The sequence below is a fragment of the Silene latifolia genome, chromosome 10 (assembly GCF_048544455.1).
Source record: "Silene latifolia isolate original U9 population chromosome 10, ASM4854445v1, whole genome shotgun sequence".
In the NCBI taxonomy this organism is placed as follows: domain Eukaryota; kingdom Viridiplantae; phylum Streptophyta; class Magnoliopsida; order Caryophyllales; family Caryophyllaceae; genus Silene; species Silene latifolia.
In genome coordinates, this window is record NC_133535.1 from 15,272,423 (window position 1) to 15,292,210 (window position 19,788).

General features: G+C 37.1%; 1 protein-coding gene and 1 long non-coding RNA gene across 2 annotated transcripts; one reads left to right on the plus strand and one right to left on the minus strand.

Moving 5' to 3' along the window:
- Nucleotides 1–185: 185 nt before the first annotated feature.
- Nucleotides 186–4,246, minus strand: LOC141605245 (large ribosomal subunit protein uL3y-like). The gene is made up of 6 exons (XM_074423940.1): nt 4,153–4,246; nt 2,572–2,674; nt 1,758–1,868; nt 1,351–1,655; nt 799–1,208; nt 186–686 (listed from the first exon to the last, which is right to left on the minus strand). Exons 2-6 carry the CDS (start codon nt 2,654–2,656, stop codon nt 416–418), a joined length of 1,182 nt encoding a protein of 393 aa, XP_074280041.1. The 5' UTR covers nt 2,657–2,674; nt 4,153–4,246; the 3' UTR covers nt 186–415.
- A 7,026-nt stretch (nt 4,247–11,272) lies between these two features.
- On the plus strand, nt 11,273–18,886 carry LOC141607734 (uncharacterized). The gene is made up of 3 exons (XR_012526941.1): nt 11,273–11,420; nt 18,056–18,143; nt 18,784–18,886. It is a non-coding gene; the product is annotated as an uncharacterized LOC141607734 (long non-coding RNA).
- The last annotated feature ends 902 nt before the right edge of the window (nt 18,887–19,788 follow it).

Consider the following 19,788-nt stretch of genomic DNA (forward strand, 5'->3'; position numbering starts at 1 on the left):
TATGAAACTAAGGTTGATACTTGTTAGTGAGCTAGAAACTTAAGAAGAGAAGCCAGGTACTACCAGTACCGCAATGACAATGTCATCACTGATGTTGATGGATGATTGTCGAATTATAGAGAGACAAGAAAATAATTCAAATATTTCCGCCATTAAGAAAATTGCAGTAACGTATAAAACTTAGATTGAAGAGGAAATATAAAAGCTTAGATTGATGTTCTGATAACTGCATTCACGTATAAAAGCGTTATTAATACCGAGTACTAGAGTGACGAAAAAAAAGGGAACTTAAAACTTCAGTCTAACCAAACAGCAAGAAAATTCGGAAAAAAAAGTGCAAAAACCAAGCATAATGTAGGACCTAAAAAGCTTGCTCTATTAAAATTCTAAGTAAACAAGTAACTCAGCCTCTCCCTCAGCGCGCAGCAGTAGGCGTGGACCGTCCAAATTGAACCGCCTTCTCCTCGCTAGTCTGGAAACGACCATGCCCAAACTTAGAGGAAGTATCAATATGCTTGATATTGATTACCTCCGAAGCCATCCTGGACGTCTGCTTCACTAGCGACTGTCGCAATGTCACAACTCTCTTCTTCGGACCCACACAGCATCCTTTAATAAGGAGGTAGTCGTTTTTCACGACACCATAATGGGGGAATCCACCCATTGGTGTAATCTCCTTCACAGTCCTGAAAGTGCAAAAATCCACACATTACAAATTGTACTAGAGCTATGTATAACTGATTCAAAGTTTTTAGTTTTAACCGAAGGTGAGAACTGGATTGAATAGGGGAGGCAAACCTGTCATAGTCAGTCATGGCTAAATGTGAGTCGGTACCAGCCTTTCCGACTCTATAAATCTTCTTGTTCATCTCAGTACGGTGGTGGTATCCATTTTGCCCAGCCCTGGCAACTGTATATGAAACCCTAGCTGGATGCCAGGCTCCTATGCAAGCAACCTTCCTAAGCCCACGATGCGTCTTGCGAGGAAGACGTGTTACTCCCCAACGGGTCACTACACCCTCATAACCTTTACCTTTGGTCACACCAATAATGTCAATCATCTCATCCTTTTGGAAAACAGCATCAACAGGAACCTGCTTTTCAAACAGACTGTAGGCATAATCCACTTTCTTAGCCACATCGCCTCCATTCACTTGTATCTCCATCATGTGAGCCTTCTTTTGCTTTAGCCCTTTCATTTTTCTGATCTGAATGACACCATACACATAATAAATAAAAATTAAGGATGTAAGAAACAGAAAACTTGTCAATAGGTTCAAGAGCAGGAAGAAATTATTTGTAACCAGATCCCATGAGGATTGAGAAATTATCTATTAGCAAAAGTGTTACCTGGGTGTGAGCAATGACACGAATTACTGAGCAATATTTCTTCATTTTCTCCAACTGGGAACAGATTTCCCGTTTACCAGGTTCAGTCTCATACTTGGCAGCGTTCTTGGTAAAAGCTTTTTTCTTGGAGCTGCACCAGTTTTTGTAGAATCTTCTTTTCACATCCTCGCTCAGGTGTTGTGCCCACACTGTATTTACAGTTCGAAGGCCACGAGGCGTTTTGCCATAACCAACTACTCCAACCACTACCATTGGCGGAACTTCTACAATGGTGACTGCCTCACATGTCTCTTTCTTGTGTAATTCTGAAAGTTTAGAATAGACTCAATTAGCACAAACTAACAGCTATTAGCAGACAATGTTCAAACTTCAACAATTGCGGACTTAAAGTAATTATTTTGACTCACTTGATCCGGGTTTTTCAACATCTCTGACTATGTGTGTCATTCCAGCTTTGTAGCCAATAAAGGCAGTTAACATGCAAGGCTTCTCCTGATTATCTGTGGGGAATGCCTTCACTGCAGAGCACAATGATTCAGTAACAACTAACGGATACCATCAACAAAAGAACAGTAAAGATGAAATTTCATGCATACAAATGAAAATAAGGAAGAATATTGACAAGTACTCCCTCCCTCCGTCCCAGTCATTTGTTTATCTATCCCATTTATGGGTGTCTCAATCATTTGTTTACATTTCTATATTCGGAATACACTTGTCACCCAACATCAAGTCATCAACACACCCAAATGATCCCCTCTCCTATTCTTGGTCTTTGTGCCAAAACCAAAGGTGGACTAATGACCACGGAGGAGGAAGTACTAAATGAAGTGAGAAAGATTATAAAAGGAAAACAGTTTCGATAAGTTTACGGGGATCCAACATCATGAGTCAAAGCAGAATAATGTACTGCACTAACACGACTTAGAAACCATTGATACCTAACATAGCGATTTGCACTGAACTAAACAAAGGGTACACTAAAGGCTAATAGGGTTTGCATCCTTAAACATACCTTATAATACCATGATTCCTAAAAATATCAACGTTACTAACTATAGAGGTAAGAACAGTATTTTACAGTTTAGGGTCTAACAAATTTAAAGAGTCAAACTAATGAGACCAAACACAAGCATAAAAGGCAGATAAACAAGTCATTGTCTATTTGTCGTCAAGAATGTTAAAAGGCGATAAATGTACAAATTATAGTCTTCAAAGTACCTTTCCCCCTTTGACGGGATGCCCTTTTCCTTGGAAGAAATCCCAGAGAACCATGTCTTGGGTGCTCAAATTTCCGATGAGACATGCTTACAGTAAATACAACCTGTTAAAAAGACATTCATTTCATCACACCAAATATAAACAACACACACAACTTCCACTGGAACTGCTCACACACAGATCGAAACAGGTTAGTCCAAAGCCCCTGACACAAATATTCCGTTAAGCAAATACATTAACACAATGTGCAATCATCTAGAGATAAAGAATATCAAAAGGCAGCTTATCCAATCAAATAATAATAGAAATACATTACTTGGAAGTTGCATAGGATGAGTACTATCCAATCAAATAATAATAGAAAAATACCGCCATATAAATTACTTAGGTTGCATAGGATGAGTACTATCAAATCAAATAATAATAGAAATACCGCCTATCCAATCAAATAATAATAAAAATACCGCCACATAAATTACTTGGAAGGTTGCATAGGATGAGTAATTATCTAGGCCTATCCAATCAAATAATAATAGAAATATCGCCATATAAATTACTTAGGTTGCATAGGTCGCATGGGATGGGTAATGAGTAATTATCTAGGCCTATCCAATCAAATAATAATAGAAATATCGCCATATAAATTACTTAGGTTGCATAGGTCGCATGGGATGGGTAATGAGTAATTATCTAGGCCTATCCAATCAAATAATAATAGAAATATCGCCATATAAATTACTTAGGTTGCATAGGTCGCATGGGATGGGTAATGAGTAATTATCTAGGCCTATCCAATCAAATAATAATAGAAATATCGCCATATAAATTACTTAGGTTGCATAGGTCGCATGGGATGGGTAATGAGTAATTATCTAGGCCTATCCAATCAAATAATAATAGAAATATCGCCATATAAATTACTTAGGTTGCATAGGTCGCATGGGATGGGTAATTATCAAGGGCTCGGCCTGTCCGATCAAATAATAAATTACCGTCGCAAGGGAGTACCTTTATGGTTAATGAACAATAATGAATGTGTGTGGTCAAACTACACTTTAGAAACATCTTAGATGGAAAGGTAAACAAATGAATGAAACACCTGAAAATAGACTATGTAAACAAATCACGTGGATGGGGAATTAGAATTGCCCAAGAAAAGATATAGTAATCAGGCATACGACGAAGAGACCAAAGTGCCCCCACATCAAAGGCCTATGGCATCAAATAAATGAATAACCAATTCTCTACGGCTCGATTTCGTGTATCGAAAATGAAAGAGAAAGAGCCCATCAGAGATTCCAGCCTTGATTCAATTTTGGAGGGTCACTTAGTACATCTTACAATCATACATCATGAATCACTATCATCAATTTCATATGCAATTCTAATTTTTTTGGAACAAATCGTCATAGAAACACAAACAGTTATGAACAAATCGTTAAATAAGATTTAATCAAGCGATAACTAATTTTAACGAAAAAACATCAATTAAAAACGAAAACGATTACCAAAAACCTTCTTATGATCAAATTTCCGCCTTACAAACAAGGATTTGTGTAAAAATCGAATGAAAATAAATACCTGGGAGCTTGGAGAAGGAGAAATATACGGAACGGAGTGGAAGAAGGATGAAGAATCGGACGATGAAGAATTGTGGATGCGTTAACGGAGAGGCGGGTTCGGGAATTTATAGATTCCTAAGAAATGAGCTTCTCTAGGGTTTTTGGTGACCTCTTCGTCAAGGCCCATTGGACATTTGCACCTCTCCATTTTCATGCTCGGGTTGGGTTAATTTAAGTCATTTTTAAGTCTGCAATAACTCGGATTAGATTGGGTTGAGTTATTTTGATTTCGTGCTATCTTCGAGTTTGTTTTTATCAAGTTCATCATGGATAACAACTTGCAACATTAAATATTCGGATCGAGGTATATTGGTTTGGGTCATATTCGAGTCCTTAGTTTGAATGACGGGTTGGATATAGGTCGAATTGATTTTACCAGGTCACCATTGAGATGAGGTATTCAATGTCAAAATTCAACCAACGGCCAAAATAAAGGGCCTAAATAACATAAATCTAGCCCATATTGTAGATAGAGGTGAGCAAGTTAAGAGGTATGGTTCCGATCCTTATTTTTTGAAGTTTCGGTTTTCGGTTCGATCTAAGCCAGGTTATTTCAAGTCTAGACCGAATGGACCGCAATATATGGCTTTCATCGTCTATTTATTGAAACTTTGTAAGGGGCTGTCAAACGACCCCTAAGTGAGTCGAATATTTTATGCTAAAATCTCATTATAAGCTCAATTACATAAATTATTTAAACTAAGTAATATTTCAAATACCTATGTTATTAGCTTTTAGATGAATTTAAAATTCAATAATCAGATACGAATTAGCGACAAATCGTACTTTTCGATCTATTTCGGCCACAAAATGGGCTGGACCAAAAATTCGGGGTTGGTCCGGTCCAAGACTGAACCTTTTAGGTTCGGTCTTTGCACTTCGGTCAACTAAATTTATTTTTTCAGTCTTCATTCCGGTTCGATTTGTACCAATGATCAACCCTAATTGTAGATGTACGCATTTGTAGATGTTATGTATAGGTAGACAATATAGCAACAACTAATCCATTATCCACTGATTTCTGCCAATTTCGTTATTGCTGCGGGATTGGTTGTAGGGCTTGCTTCTATTCGACATGGGGTTGGTTATGTACTTTTGCAGGCTAAGTTATACATACCATCACCATAAAACCATTTTAAATCCGATCATAGGAGACAAATGGTTCCACAATCCAACATCATACTTTTCAAACCATACCTAACCAAAACGTTTTGAAAACATTCTTAATAAAGCAATATGAAAACAATTCTCAAAACAGTTCGATGTTTGGTTCGAACAAAAAAGGTATAAGGTATATGTTTGGAATGAGTCAGGTCCATACCAAGTGTTTGTCAAACATAAGGGTTTTATACCATAACTAAAACCCATGAAATATGAATTTCTCATATCCAAGGAGGGGGGTGGGTATGAGATTGATGCATATGGGTATCACATTAAAACAAAAAAAAAAATGTGAAAAAAAAAATGTAGCAATATTGTAAAAGAACTTTTATATAATTGTTTGATTAAATATTTATTTTCATGATTTTATAATATTTAAAAATATTATTTAAAATATTATATTTTATATATTTTAGCTTTAATTGAGTTTAAAACATATACCACTCGGCACTCGGAATTGAAACAAACACATGGAATGAGGAATGATGTTCTAACCCTATACAACCCATGTATGATTGCCGATTCCAAACTCATACCCATTCGCGAAACAAATGCCCAATCATATCAATTCATACTCACATGTCATCATACATATTCACATTAGAGCAACTCCAATGGTTGCATTTAAGGATCTGCTTGCAAATATTGTAAATTATCAAGCAGTATACTTACCATTGGAGTACAAACGTACGTCCTGCTTACGAGCGGGTGTAGCCTTGTCAAGCTACGTAGCTTGACCTTCAAAATAATAAAATTAATAATTAAAAAACAATAAAATAATTTGTATTATAATATTTATTTGTTAGTGAGACATTTTAAGCTACATCTATTGTACCTTACCATTGAAGAGTATTGTAGTTTGAAAGTTTTTTTGCTTAGAAAAAAAAATATGGGGCAAGGCAAACTACAAGGTCTTGTAGCTTGCCATTGGAATTGCTCTTAGGCTGTTCTATTATAAAACCAATCATATCAATTTATACCGTTAATCGATTACTAACATTCCACTCCACATAATGATATTCCGTATACCGTCATTTGGGGGTTGTTCGTAGATGGAATTTTCTTTACCAAAACAGCAACTTGGTTAACGCAAGATTTGTTCGATCAAACTCTTGACAAATGCGAATTTCAGTGGATTTGGAAATTGATTATTCCTCCAAAATTGAAATTTTTCCTTTCGAAAGCCTGTGTTGACGGCCTTCCAACGAAAAGTAGACTTTTCAAGAGTCATATTGATGTCCCACCTCATTGTGTTCTCTGCAACAATCCTATTGAAAACAAAAACCATTTTTTTTACGAGTGTCCCTTGATTGGGTCTATCATCCAAGACCTGAACATTATTAGTTTCAACGAGTTTTTGTCGAATTATGGTAATATTACAAGCCAGAGTTTTATTTATAACGAAACATAATTTCCTTAAAGATTTAATTCCAAAAGATGATTTCATTAAGATTATTTTTATTTGGTGGAATGCATGGTTTCATAGAAATGATATTATCTTTAACTAGTTTTGTGACCCGTGAAAAATCACGGTACCTTTAGAATTTATTGCTAGTGATTTCATACTAATTCTAATGTAAAATAAACTAACCCAAAAGATGTTTACACATTTAAGTAACAATTTGTTGTGCAATATTTGTACCATCGCGTTTGTCTACATCCGACGTACCAACAATTTATATCTCAGACTCTCTAATGTAAACCAACAGTAAAAAAAAATACTCTACATGAATTACGTCTCAAAAGTTCCAATTCTCTCCATGTCCTGGGCAATTTGGATATGTACTTTGTCACATTTTTTGAAAAACATAACCAGCCATAAAATCAGATGATACAATATTTAAAATAGAATCCCCTCACATATTCACTCAAACTATGCTGTATGACTTTCTTCTTCAAGACATTTATAAAGTTCAAAGAGTAAGACTCCAAGGTCACTACTTCCAAACCCATTTGCTCTGCAGCTCTAGCTTCCACAACACTCGGCTCTCAAGCCTGACTTGGAGAACAACCGCACGAACTCACCTCACCCTCACTACCACGGACCACCACTCATATCCCATTCTCTCTCTAGGGCAACAGTGCCCCGTCGACATTAACTTTCCATCTTCCAACCTCCGGCCGCATCCATCTCTTAGTAAGAGTTAAGATAATAATATTATTTTTTGTACAAACCAAAAATATAATATGAGAAGATAAATCAGCAGGGATTCACAACTTCCATTTGTCAACTTCGCCATAATTTACAACTTAAAAAAAATACAAATGGTCTTCTAACTTGTAAAATCTATTGGCAATATTATAATGGGATAACTTGTAAAATCAATTATATTTTAATAAAGATTGTTTATGATAACTATGTTGGCAATATTATAATGGGATAACTATTTGCTGATTCACATGATACACGTTGGTTTAAAGGATAGTCGTTAAAGTACGTTTAATTGAGCCGTGAATATAACTGAGTAAAGAAGCACAACTAAAACCCTGATGTTGAGGTAATAGTCGTTCATTAGTAAAGATAGGACTGAAATGAATAAGCTGAATCTGTAAGATTATAATATATGAGTCGACACCCAAGCTTGTTTTGTTTAAAGGAATTGAATTAAGTTTACCTGATTTTGGGTTTCGTAGTAAGCCGTAAGTGGATTCTATGACGGCTCTGTTATAAGATTTATGATTAGGAAAATTATTCACCGTCCAGTATTAAAGTAAAAGTGTTGAAAATGAGGTAAAATTTTGTCGAGTGAGTATAAACTAGGAATGAGATTTCCAGCTAGTGTCTGGTTGAATGGTTTCCTGATAGTTGCTAAGTCTGGAGTAATGAAATTAGAACGGAGTCACAAGTGGTGGGTCAAGTTAGTCATGTTGTGCGTTCACATAGCGAATTGGTGGGTTGTGGTTGGTTACGAATGTCGAAACGGGAAATGTGATGTGGTGATTTAAGTGAGTTACGTGTTAACATGGTAAGTTGATATTAGCATGACAGGTAACGAATAATTGTAAAAAATTGGTGTCGTTAAATACATTAACCTTGTATGTCATTGTGTTGGGTGCAGTTTAAATATATTAATACAAAGAACAAAATTTATGTATGATAGTCTTGTATGTTACCTTTCCAATACCGTTGCTTAATCACTTGTGTGACTCGACCAATAAGTTATAAAATTTGCCAATCAATGGCATTCGTCATTTATGAATAAGTACCAAACCTTTGCGATGAGGATTGAAAATATTTTGGGACGATAAGTACTGCGAAACTGGTTGTCTTCATTTGTTATCGGTGATTCTGTGTGTATTGACCTGAACTTGTACAATTGTGTGAAGGAAAGTTGGATTGGACCTATTAGGTTATAAATTTTAATAAGATCGAATTACCAAAGTGTTGACCTTAATCCTTTCCTTATGATGATTGATCCCCTATATTCTAAAGTATGAAAATTACAATGATTGGTGAGGTGAATAATTACTAATGATTTTACCAGTAACGGTAGCATCCTTGAAAGAGTTGTATATCGATTGTTTTTGGTAAGAACTAGTTATCTGGAACGTGAGTTGAGAACCTTTTATCCTTTTAAGTTGTTAGCAGTAGTTTGAGACCGTTGTTATAATAATGAGGGTTACGAGGACGTAACCATGTTTCTAGTTGGGGAGGATTGTAAAATCTTGATGCTTAATTTGCACTTGTTTGTAGATTATAGCCGACCAAGTTGATGTTTAGTTGTGGGGTACCTATACAAATGAGTTCCATATGTGTTGTTCCTACTTCAGTTAGTTGGTTGACGTGTAAAAGGAGAGTGTGATTAAACTGCTGGTATTGAGTTATGAGTTGTGGGGCCTTTGTGCCGAGTTATGCTTGCGGTCCAGTGCGACCTTGGTTAATGAGTTCATGTTGAGTTTGAGATCGGAATTGAGATGGAAGGATGATGGTGCTCTCAGATGATTATATAGTGTTATACATTTGTGTTCACAGGTAGTTATTAGTTGTAGTTAATTGGGTTAAGTAAAGAAGAGCTAAAACTTCGGGACGAAGTTTATTTTTAGGAGGGCAGAATGTAACATTCCGTATTTGTTACGTTTAATTGATGAGTCAAAAGTGTGTTAACCGTGTTAGAATTGCGTGACGTCCGTAAGTACAATATACAATACCCTTCTGAGGTTTGAGTATGGGAGCGAACTTCGGACGAAGTTCATTTTAAGGGGGAAGACTCAGAATACCCCGTATTTTTATATAATAAAAATAATTAAAAGGATATTATTTTATATTAATTATTATACATTTATATTGCTAGTTATGTCGGGTTAATTGTTAGTCGAGAATTAGGTTAAGTTATCGAGCTAAGTTAATTAAGACGGGTTTATAAGGATTCGAAAGGTAAACTAAATAATTAAATATCGGTCCCAAAATAATTATGGGAACCGTATTATGAGACAAGCATAAAGCATGCTTGATTATTTTTAGAGAACCTATGCTACCCATACTCCACGCCTACACCAACAACAATGCAAGCCATACTTCATTGTCTTCTTCTTCCTTATTAAAACACGACAACCTACCCATTTTCTCGCCATGTTTACACACGACCCTCAGCGCCTCCCTCCCTTTCTCCAGCTAAAACTCCAACCCTCACGGACATAGAGAGAGAGTGAGAGGCCGTGGGTGATGACCGTGCAGCAAGGAAGAGATAGGGATGAATGTCGACGGCCGTAGGTGGCCCCGGTGGCGGCGGTGGCGGCATAAAAGGTATGAGTTAACCCCCTTCCCCATTTTCGTTTCTCTAGCTGTTTTGTTGGTGGTCGTGTGTCTGCTAGAAGTGTTAATAGTGATTGGTGTCGGGGTAAGGGAAATGTGTGGTGAGAGGCGAGTAATTTGGTGGTTGTTGGGGTGGTTGTAGGTGGTTAAGGTGGTTTGAAATAGGCGGCGTCGACAGGGGTGGTCAAGCAAGTTTTATACGGTTTCAGACGGGTTTGTGATGTATTGGTTGGACGAATAAACACGGGACTTGGGTGTCTGGATAGCTCGGCTAGGGGCGGTCTTAACGGTGGAGTTGGGGTGGCTTGAGGTGGTGGTTGGTGCGGTGAGCTGTTTGTGGTGGTTCACGCGGGTTGAGCTGTTTAGGTGGGTTTTGAATCGTTTAATGGGTCGGGCGTGGGTGTAGCAGGTAGTGGAACCACCGTGGGTCAAGGGAGACCACGGTGGTGGCCACGGGTGGTCATGGTGGCGGTAGCATGGTGAGTTGGTTAAGTTACTTTGTTATCGTGTCGGGTTTTCGGGGGTTGTTTGGGGCGTGATTTCACGGCCTGTATAGGAGGTTTCAGGTGGTGGTTAAGGGCTGTCGGGGTTGGCCGTGGTGCAGGCTAGAGCGTGGTAGGTTTGGGTGGTGGTGTCGGTGGCTGGGAGTGTCGCAATCGGCTGGTCATTGTGAGGGGTTTGGGACTCGGTATTTTGGGCATGTCGTGACCTCTGTTTTACCTTTCAACTAGTTATGCGGGATTGCATGGCCATGGAGTTTGTAGAGTTGGTTTGTGTCAATAAATTAATAGGTTGGATTATATAATTGTACACGGAAAATTAATTAATTTGTTTCCGAGTCATTTAAATAATTAAAGACGGGTTTAAGACGGGTTGTGAGTTGTTCAATAATTAATTCGGGTTTCTCTTAATCGAATAATCCATTTAATCCTTTTAATTATCATATCGGTTATTTAATTTAATTCCCGAAACATTTAATAACTCAAGTCGGGTTTTTGAGTTGGGCTTGTTAAAAGAGAAAAGTTACTATATTGGGAAACTTCCATTTTAAGAAATTCTACTTTGGTAACCTCCTATTTTGGGAAGTTGAGTCAAATACTAATCGGGTTATTTTAATTATCAGCCGGGCATATGTTGGTGTCGGGATAGTATTTCGGGAAGACTTCTAATTGAGAGATCTCCATATTTAGTAGTTAGTAATTATAATTATTATAATTGTTTTTAGGTGGCGGATTCGTGAAGGATCGATAATCCAATTCATTGCTTTATTTCTGGACTGCTTAACTGCTTAATTGGATTTGCTGGCACTTGAGGTAGGGGAAATACACTTGACCTATTATCGTTGTTATTGAATTGTGTTGACTGGATTCATGGTTGTTGATTTACGTTATCATTCATATTGGGAAGGGTGATTGACTGATTTGATCGTATTGAGTATGATATCACAACATCGGGTAACTGGCATGATTTTATGATTCATCAGTTCATTGATTTATATATATTGTGTTGCATCAATTTCTTTTGATCATTCATATGCGTTGGAGGATGGAGCAGAGATTATTCAGGGTCTGTGATATTCAGGGTCTGTGATATTCAGGGTCTGTGATATTCAGGGTCTGTGATATGATGTGGAAGTTATTGATATGGTGTGGAAGTTATTGATATGGTGTGGAAGTTATTGAGATGGTGTGGAAGTTATTCAGGGTCTGTGATATGAAATGGAGATTATTCAGGGTCTGTGATATGGTGTGGAAGTTATTGATACGGTGTGGAAGTTATTGATATGGTGTGGGCGTTATTCAGGGTCTGTGATACGGAGAGGTGGAGTATGTGACAAATCGGAAATGGAGTTATGTATTTTGTTGTCGTACTTGTTTTGTTTTCCCTACTCAACCTCGTGGTTGACCCTGTGTATTCGTGAACACCTGTGATGATCCGTTTTATGGGGAGCAGACTTGACAGGTTTAAGAGATAGGACGGGAGCTTGATGGGCGTGAGACATTGGATCAGACGACTTAGTGGCTAGATCATCATCTAGAAGACTTTCACTTTTAATTATGTCAGTTTTTTGTAATTCGAGTTGAAAAGAGTAATTGTAATAATTAAGTTGAAAATATTACATAAATTGCCTTGGAGTTTAATTTGTTATTCACTACCTCGGGAAACCGAGATGGTAACATCCGTTTATTAGAGAATGTCTTGACGAGGACTTCTTTTATAAACCGGGGTGTTACAAAGTGGTATCGAGCGAACGATCCTCGTGCCTAAACCAATGAACCCAATGAACCTAGGATGTGTCTAATTAAAATGAACACCGGGATAGAACTGTTAGGAGCACACCGAGGTAAGGTTTGAGTTAGGGGCCCCCACACACACCGAACCAAAGGCCCTCTCGGTTTGACTCGGAAAACCCTGAGGGTATATGAGAGAAAGGGTAGAAAAGTTGCATAAGGTTGAACCTGAGATTCCTATACTGTTGCCTAAGTGTTGATTGATGCATTGATTGTTGCATAATCGAGTTGATATATACCTTGAGACCTATGTATTCTAACCATTCCGCAGGACAACGCTACGGTAAGTATTTTGTATGAATGATGACGTGATCATATAATGTTGGGAAATGAGAAATAAATTTTCGAGTTCAGGTTAATAATCAATGAAGTGTTGTGCTAGTCGTGAGCATGAAAATAATTACGAGTCAATGATAATTACCTAGGTGGATGTTGAATGATGTGCTGATAGTATCATTATGTCTAGTAATATGCGGTTATGTGATCCCAAGCCATGCTAGTATAATAATGTGATAGTAATAAGAAACGCTGTTGAATTGCCTGTTTTTAGTCATAGCAATCGTAATGTAGATGTAATGAGTAGATTGAGATGCGAAGGGGCTCTATGGGGTATATGTTTACGTAAGTACACTGTGAGATCTAAGTTGGTATGAGTTAGTAACAATAGTGTGGTTGTAAGGGTTGGAACATAGTAAATGAAAAACTTAGTGATGAAACTTGTTTTGGTTAATGTTATTCTTTAATTGACCTTACCACCATTTCTTTTCTGTTTGTTGCCTACCGATGAAAATTTTATGGGAAACAGCCTCGTGAGTTAGTGATCATTTGACGTTGGATTCACACTTATACGACATACGGATTATGAGTAATAAATACCTTAGTGAACTGGGGTTAGGAAGTTCTTGTGCAGTGATGTTTGACTCGCGACTCTATAAAGGAAAATCCTCATTTAAATTGTGTTAATAATTCTCGCATAATTCCAACTCCACCGATCATGAAATTCACATGTGTTTTGATGTCTCAATATTAAATAATAAGTTTTGCAAACTGACCCAAGTTTTGGACCAACTGAGTTGTAAAATTCTTTAAAAATGGTATTCTTGTGCTTTGAACCTAATTCTTTTCCCTGTGATTTTAACTCTCCGTGTTTTGTAAAAGTAATATGAATCAAGTTTTAATCGAACGGTTAATTATTCGTGATCTCTGGAAGTTATAACGTGAATCATGACTTGTAAAATGTGTGTTCTAGGTTGAGTCTTCATATAGTGTTTGATTAACCTACGAACTTTAATAATATGAATTTATAATGTCCTTATATGATGATAGTAGCAAGCATGTTCAGTAGTTACATATCTCAACCAGTGATAAAAATTGAAGTTTAGTTGATAACATTGTTGGCGTGATGGTATAAGTAAAATTGAATAAATTAATTTGATTCGTAATTGAGGGTGAAATATTTTATATGAGTCCAGTTGTTTACATATATTAATATACATTTGACACGTTGTGATATCTCTGGGTGTTCATCATAATTGCATAGTGGTCGGATATATATAAATATAAAAACTATATTGTCACATCTTGGTAAAGTTGATGATATTAAAAGTAATTTGGTAAAGTTGATGGTATTAAAAGTAATTTGATTGTTCTAATATACTCGCATGAATAATAATTATAATAATTCTGTTAATGTTACACATGAATGATAGTAATGAGTGTGTCTAAATGTTCACACGTGGTGGATGCCATCTGAGTTCTAAGGTCTTTCATATGAGTTGTGTGCCCGTAAGTTATAATTATTACTTTCATCGCATTAAATTATTTCAGTTAAACCTAAAACCTATAGCATGAAAATAAACAGTGTTGTTAATTCTTAGTGGATATGTTCATCACTATATCGTCATAAAATACTAAAGGGATTCTTGCAATTGTAGGAGCATGATATAAAGGAAATTGTTTGATATAATACGACAGTTGGCATATCTATATTCTCGAGTCATTACTATCAATTATATTTTAATAAAGATTGTTTATGATAACTATGTTGGCAATATTATAATGGGATAACTATTTGCTGATTCACATGATACACGTTGGTTTAAAGGATAGTCGTTAAAGTACGTTTAATTGAGCCGTGAATATAACTGAGTAAAGAAGCACAACTAAAACCCTGATGTTGAGGTAATAGTCGTTCATTAGTAAAGATAGGACTGAAATGAATAAGCTGAATCTGTAAGATTATAATATATGAGTCGACACCCAAGCTTGTTTTGTTTAAAGGAATTGAATTAAGTTTACCTGATTTTGGGTTTCGTAGTAAGCCGTAAGTGGATTCTATGACGGCTCTGTTATAAGATTTATGATTAGGAAAATTATTCACCGTCCAGTATTAAAGTAAAAGTGTTGAAAATGAGGTAAAATTTTGTCGAGTGAGTATAAACTAGGAATGAGATTTCCAGCTAGTGTCTGGTTGAATGGTTTCCTGATAGTTGCTAAGTCTGGAGTAATGAAATTAGAACGGAGTCACAAGTGGTGGGTCAAGTTAGTCATGTTGTGCGTTCACATAGCGAATTGGTGGGTTGTGGTTGGTTACGAATGTCGAAACGGGAAATGTGATGTGGTGATTTAAGTGAGTTACGTGTTAACATGGTAAGTTGATATTAGCATGACAGGTAACGAATAATTGTAAAAAATTGGTGTCGTTAAATACATTAACCTTGTATGTCATTGTGTTGGGTGCAGTTTAAATATATTAATACAAAGAACAAAATTTATGTATGATAGTCTTGTATGTTACCTTTCCAATACCGTTGCTTAATCACTTGTGTGACTCGACCAATAAGTTATAAAATTTGCCAATCAATGGCATTCGTCATTTATGAATAAGTACCAAACCTTTGCGATGAGGATTGAAAATATTTTGGGACGATAAGTACTGCGAAACTGGTTGTCTTCATTTGTTATCGGTGATTCTGTGTATTGACCTGAACTTGTACAATTGTGTGAAGGAAAGTTGGATTGGACCTATTAGGTTATAAATTTTAATAAGATCGAATTACCAAAGTGTTGACCTTAATCCTTTCCTTATGATGATTGATCCCCTATATTCTAAAGTATGAAAATTACAATGATTGGTGAGGTGAATAATTACTAATGATTTTACCAGTAACGGTAGCATCCTTGAAAGAGTTGTATATCGATTGTTTTTGGTAAGAACTAGTTATCTGGAACGTGAGTTGAGAACCTTTTATCCTTTTAAGTTGTTAGCAGTAGTTTGAGACCGTTGTTATAATAATGAGGGTTACGAGGACGTAACCATGTTTCTAGTTGGGGAGGATTGTAAAATCTTGATGCTTAATTTGCACTTGTTTGTAGATTATAGCTGACCAAGTTGATGTTTAGTTGTGGGGTACCTATACAAATGAGTTCCATATGTGTTGTTCCTACTTCTGTTAGTTGGTTGACGTGTAAAAGGAGAGTGTGATTAAACTGCTGGTATTGAGTTATGAGTTGTGGGGCCTTTGTGCCGAGTTATGCTTGCGGTCCAGTGCGACCTTGGTTAATGAGTTCATGTTGAGTTTGAGATCGGAATTGAGATGGAAGGATGATGGTGCTCTCAGATGATTATATAGTGTTATACATTTGTGTTCACAGGTAGTTATTAGTTGTAGTTAATTGGGTTAAGTAAAGAAGAGCTAAAACTTCGGGACGAAGTTTATTTTTAGGAGGGCAGAATGTAACATTCCGTATTTGTTACGTTTAATTGATGAGTCAAAAGTGTGTTAACCGTGTTAGAATTGCGTGACGTCCGTAAGTACAATATACAATACCCTTCTGAGGTTTGAGTATGGGAGCGAACTTCGGGACGAAGTTCATTTTAAGGGGGGAAGACTGTAATACCCCGTATTTTTATATAATAAAAATAATTAAAAGGATATTATTTTATATTAATTATTATACATTTATATTGCTAGTTATGTCGGGTTAATTGTTAGTCGAGAATTAGGTTAAGTTATCGAGCTAAGTTAATTAAGACGGGTTTATAAGGATTCGAAAGGTAAACTAAATAATTAAATATCGGTCCCAAAATAATTATGGGAACCGTATTATGAGACAAGCATAAAGCATGCTTGATTATTTTTAGAGAACCTATGCTACCCATACTCCACGCCTACACCAACAACAATGCAAGCCATACTTCATTGTCTTCTTCTTCCTTATTAAAACACGACAACCTACCCATTTTCTGCCATGTTTACACACGACCTCAGCCGCCTCCCTCCCTTTCTCCAGCTAAAACTCCAACCCTCACGGACATAGAGAGAGAGTGAGAGGCCGTGGGTGATGACCGTGCAGCAAGGAAGAGATAGGGATGAATGTCGACGGCCGTAGGTGGCCCTGGTGGCGGCAGTGGCGGCATAAAAAGGTATGAGTTAACCCCCCTTCCCCTGTTTTCGTTTCTCTAGCTGTTTTGTTGGTGGTCGTGTGTCTGCTAGAAGTGTTAATAGTGATTGGTGTCGGGGTAAGGGAAATGTGTGGTGAGAGGCGAGTAATTTGGTGGTTGTTGGGGTGGTTGTAGGTGGTTAAGGTGGCTGAAATAGGCGGCGTCGACAGGGGTGGTCAAGCAAGTTTTATACGGTTTCAGACGGGTTTGTGATGTATTGGTTGGACGAATAAACACGGGACTTGGGTGTCTGGATAGCTCGGCTAGGGGCGGTCTTAACGGTGGAGTTGGGGTGGCTTGAGGTGGTGGTTGGTGCGGTGAGCTGTTTGTGGTGGTTCACGCGGGTTGAGCTGTTTAGGTGGGTTTTGAATCGTTTAATGGGTCGGGCGTGGGTGTAGCAGGTAGTGGAACCACCGTGGGTCAAGGGAGACCACGGTGGTGGCCACGGGTGGTCATGGTGGCGGTAGCATGGTGAGTTGGTTAAGTTACTTTGTTATCGTGTCGGGTTTTCGGGGGTTGTTTGGGGCGTGATTTCACGGCCTGTATAGGAGGTTTCAGGTGGTGGTTAAGGGCTGTCGGGGTTGGCCGTGGTGCAGGCTAGAGCGTGGTAGGTTTGGGTGGTGGTGTCGGTGGCTGGGAGTGTCGCAATCGGCTGGTCATTGTGAGGGGTTTGGGACTCGGTATTTTGGGCATGTCGTGACCTCTGTTTTACCTTTCAACTAGTTATGCGGGATTGCATGGCCATGGAGTTTGTAGAGTTGGTTTGTGTCAATAAATTAATAGGTTGGATTATATAATTGTACACGGAAAATTAATTAATTTGTTTCCGAGTCATTTAAATAATTAAAGACGGGTTTAAGACGGGTTGTGAGTTGTTCAATAATTAATTCGGGTTTCTCTTAATCGAATAATCCATTTAATCCTTTTAATTATCATATCGGTTATTTAATTTAATTCCCGAAACATTTAATAACTCAAGTCGGGTTTTTGAGTTGGGCTTGTTAAAAGAGAAAAGTTACTATATTGGGAAACTTCCATTTTAAGAAATTCTACTTTGGTAACCTCCTATTTTGGGAAGTTGAGTCAAATACTAATCGGGTTATTTTAATTATCACCGCATATGTTGGTGTCGGGATAGTATTTCGGAAGACTTCTAATTGAGAGATCTCCATATTTAGTAGTTAGTAATTATAAATATTATAATTGTTTTTAGGTGGCGGATTCGTGAAGGATCGATAATCCAATTCATTGCTTTATTTCTGGACTGCTTAACTGCTTAATTGGATTTGCTGGCACTTGAGGTAGGGGAAATACACTTGACCTATTATCGTTGTTATTGAATTGTGTTGACTGGATTCATGGTTGTTGATTTACGTTATCATTCATATTGGGAAGGGTGATTGATCGATTTGATCGTATTGAGTATGATATCACAACATCGGGTAACTGGCATGATTTTATGATTCATCAGTTCATTGATTTATATATATTGTGTTGCATCAATTTCTTTTGATCATTCATATGCGTTGGAGGATGGAGCAGAGATTATTCAGGGTCTGTGATATTCAGGGTCTGTGATATTCAGGGTCTGTGATATTCAGGGTCTGTGATATGATGTGGAAGTTATTGATATGGTGTGGAAGTTATTGATATGGTGTGGAAGTTATTGAGATGGTGTGGAAGTTATTCAGGGTCTGTGATATGAAATGGAGATTATTCAGGGTCTGTGATATGGTGTGGAAGTTATTGATACGGTGTGGAAGTTATTGATATGGTGTGGGCGTTATTCAGGGTCTGTGATACGGAGAGGTGGAGTATGTGACAAATCGGAAATGGAGTTATGTATTTTGTTGTCGTACTTGTTTTGTTTTCCCTACTCAACCTCGTGGTTGACCCTGTGTATTCGTGAACACCTGTGATGATCCGTTTTATGGGGAGCAGACTTGACAGGTTTAAGAGATAGGACGGGAGCTTGATGGGCGTGAGACATTGGATCAGACGACTTAGTGGCTAGATCATCATCTAGAAGACTTTCACTTTTAATTATGTCAGTTTTTTGTAATTCGAGTTGAAAAGAGTAATTGTAATAATTAAGTTGAAAATATTACATAAATTGCCTTGGAGTTTAATTTGTTATTCACTACCTCGGGAAACCGAGATGGTAACAGTCCGTTTTATTAGAGAATGTCTTGACGAGGACTTCTTTTATAAACCGGGGTGTTACAGTCCGGTCCAAGACTGAACCTTTTAGGTTCGGTCTTTGCACTTCGGTCAACTAAATTTATTTTTTCAGTCTTCATTCCGGTTCGATTTGTACCAATGATCAACCCTAATTGTAGATGTACGCATTTGTAGATGTTATGTATAGGTAGACAATATAGCAACAACTAATCCATTATCCACTGATTTCTGCCAATTTCGTTATTGCTGCGGGATTGGTTGTAGGGCTTGCTTCTATTCGACATGGGGTTGGTTATGTACTTTTGCAGGCTAAGTTATACATACCATCACCATAAAACCATTTTAAATCCGATCATAGGAGACAAATGGTTCCACAATCCAACATCATACTTTTCAAACCATACCTAACCAAAACGTTTTGAAAACATTCTTAATAAAGCAATATGAAAACAATTCTCAAAACAGTTCGATGTTTGGTTCGAACAAAAAAGGTATAAGGTATATGTTTGGAATGAGTCAGGTCCATACCAAGTGTTTGTCAAACATAAGGGTTTTATACCATAACTAAAACCCATGAAATATGAATTTCTCATATCCAAGGAGGGGGGTGGGTATGAGATTGATGCATATGGGTATCACATTAAAACAAAAAAAAAATGTGAAAAAAAAAATGTAGCAATATTGTAAAAGAACTTTTATATAATTGTTTGATTAAATATTTATTTTCATGATTTTATAATATTTAAAAATATTATTTAAAATATT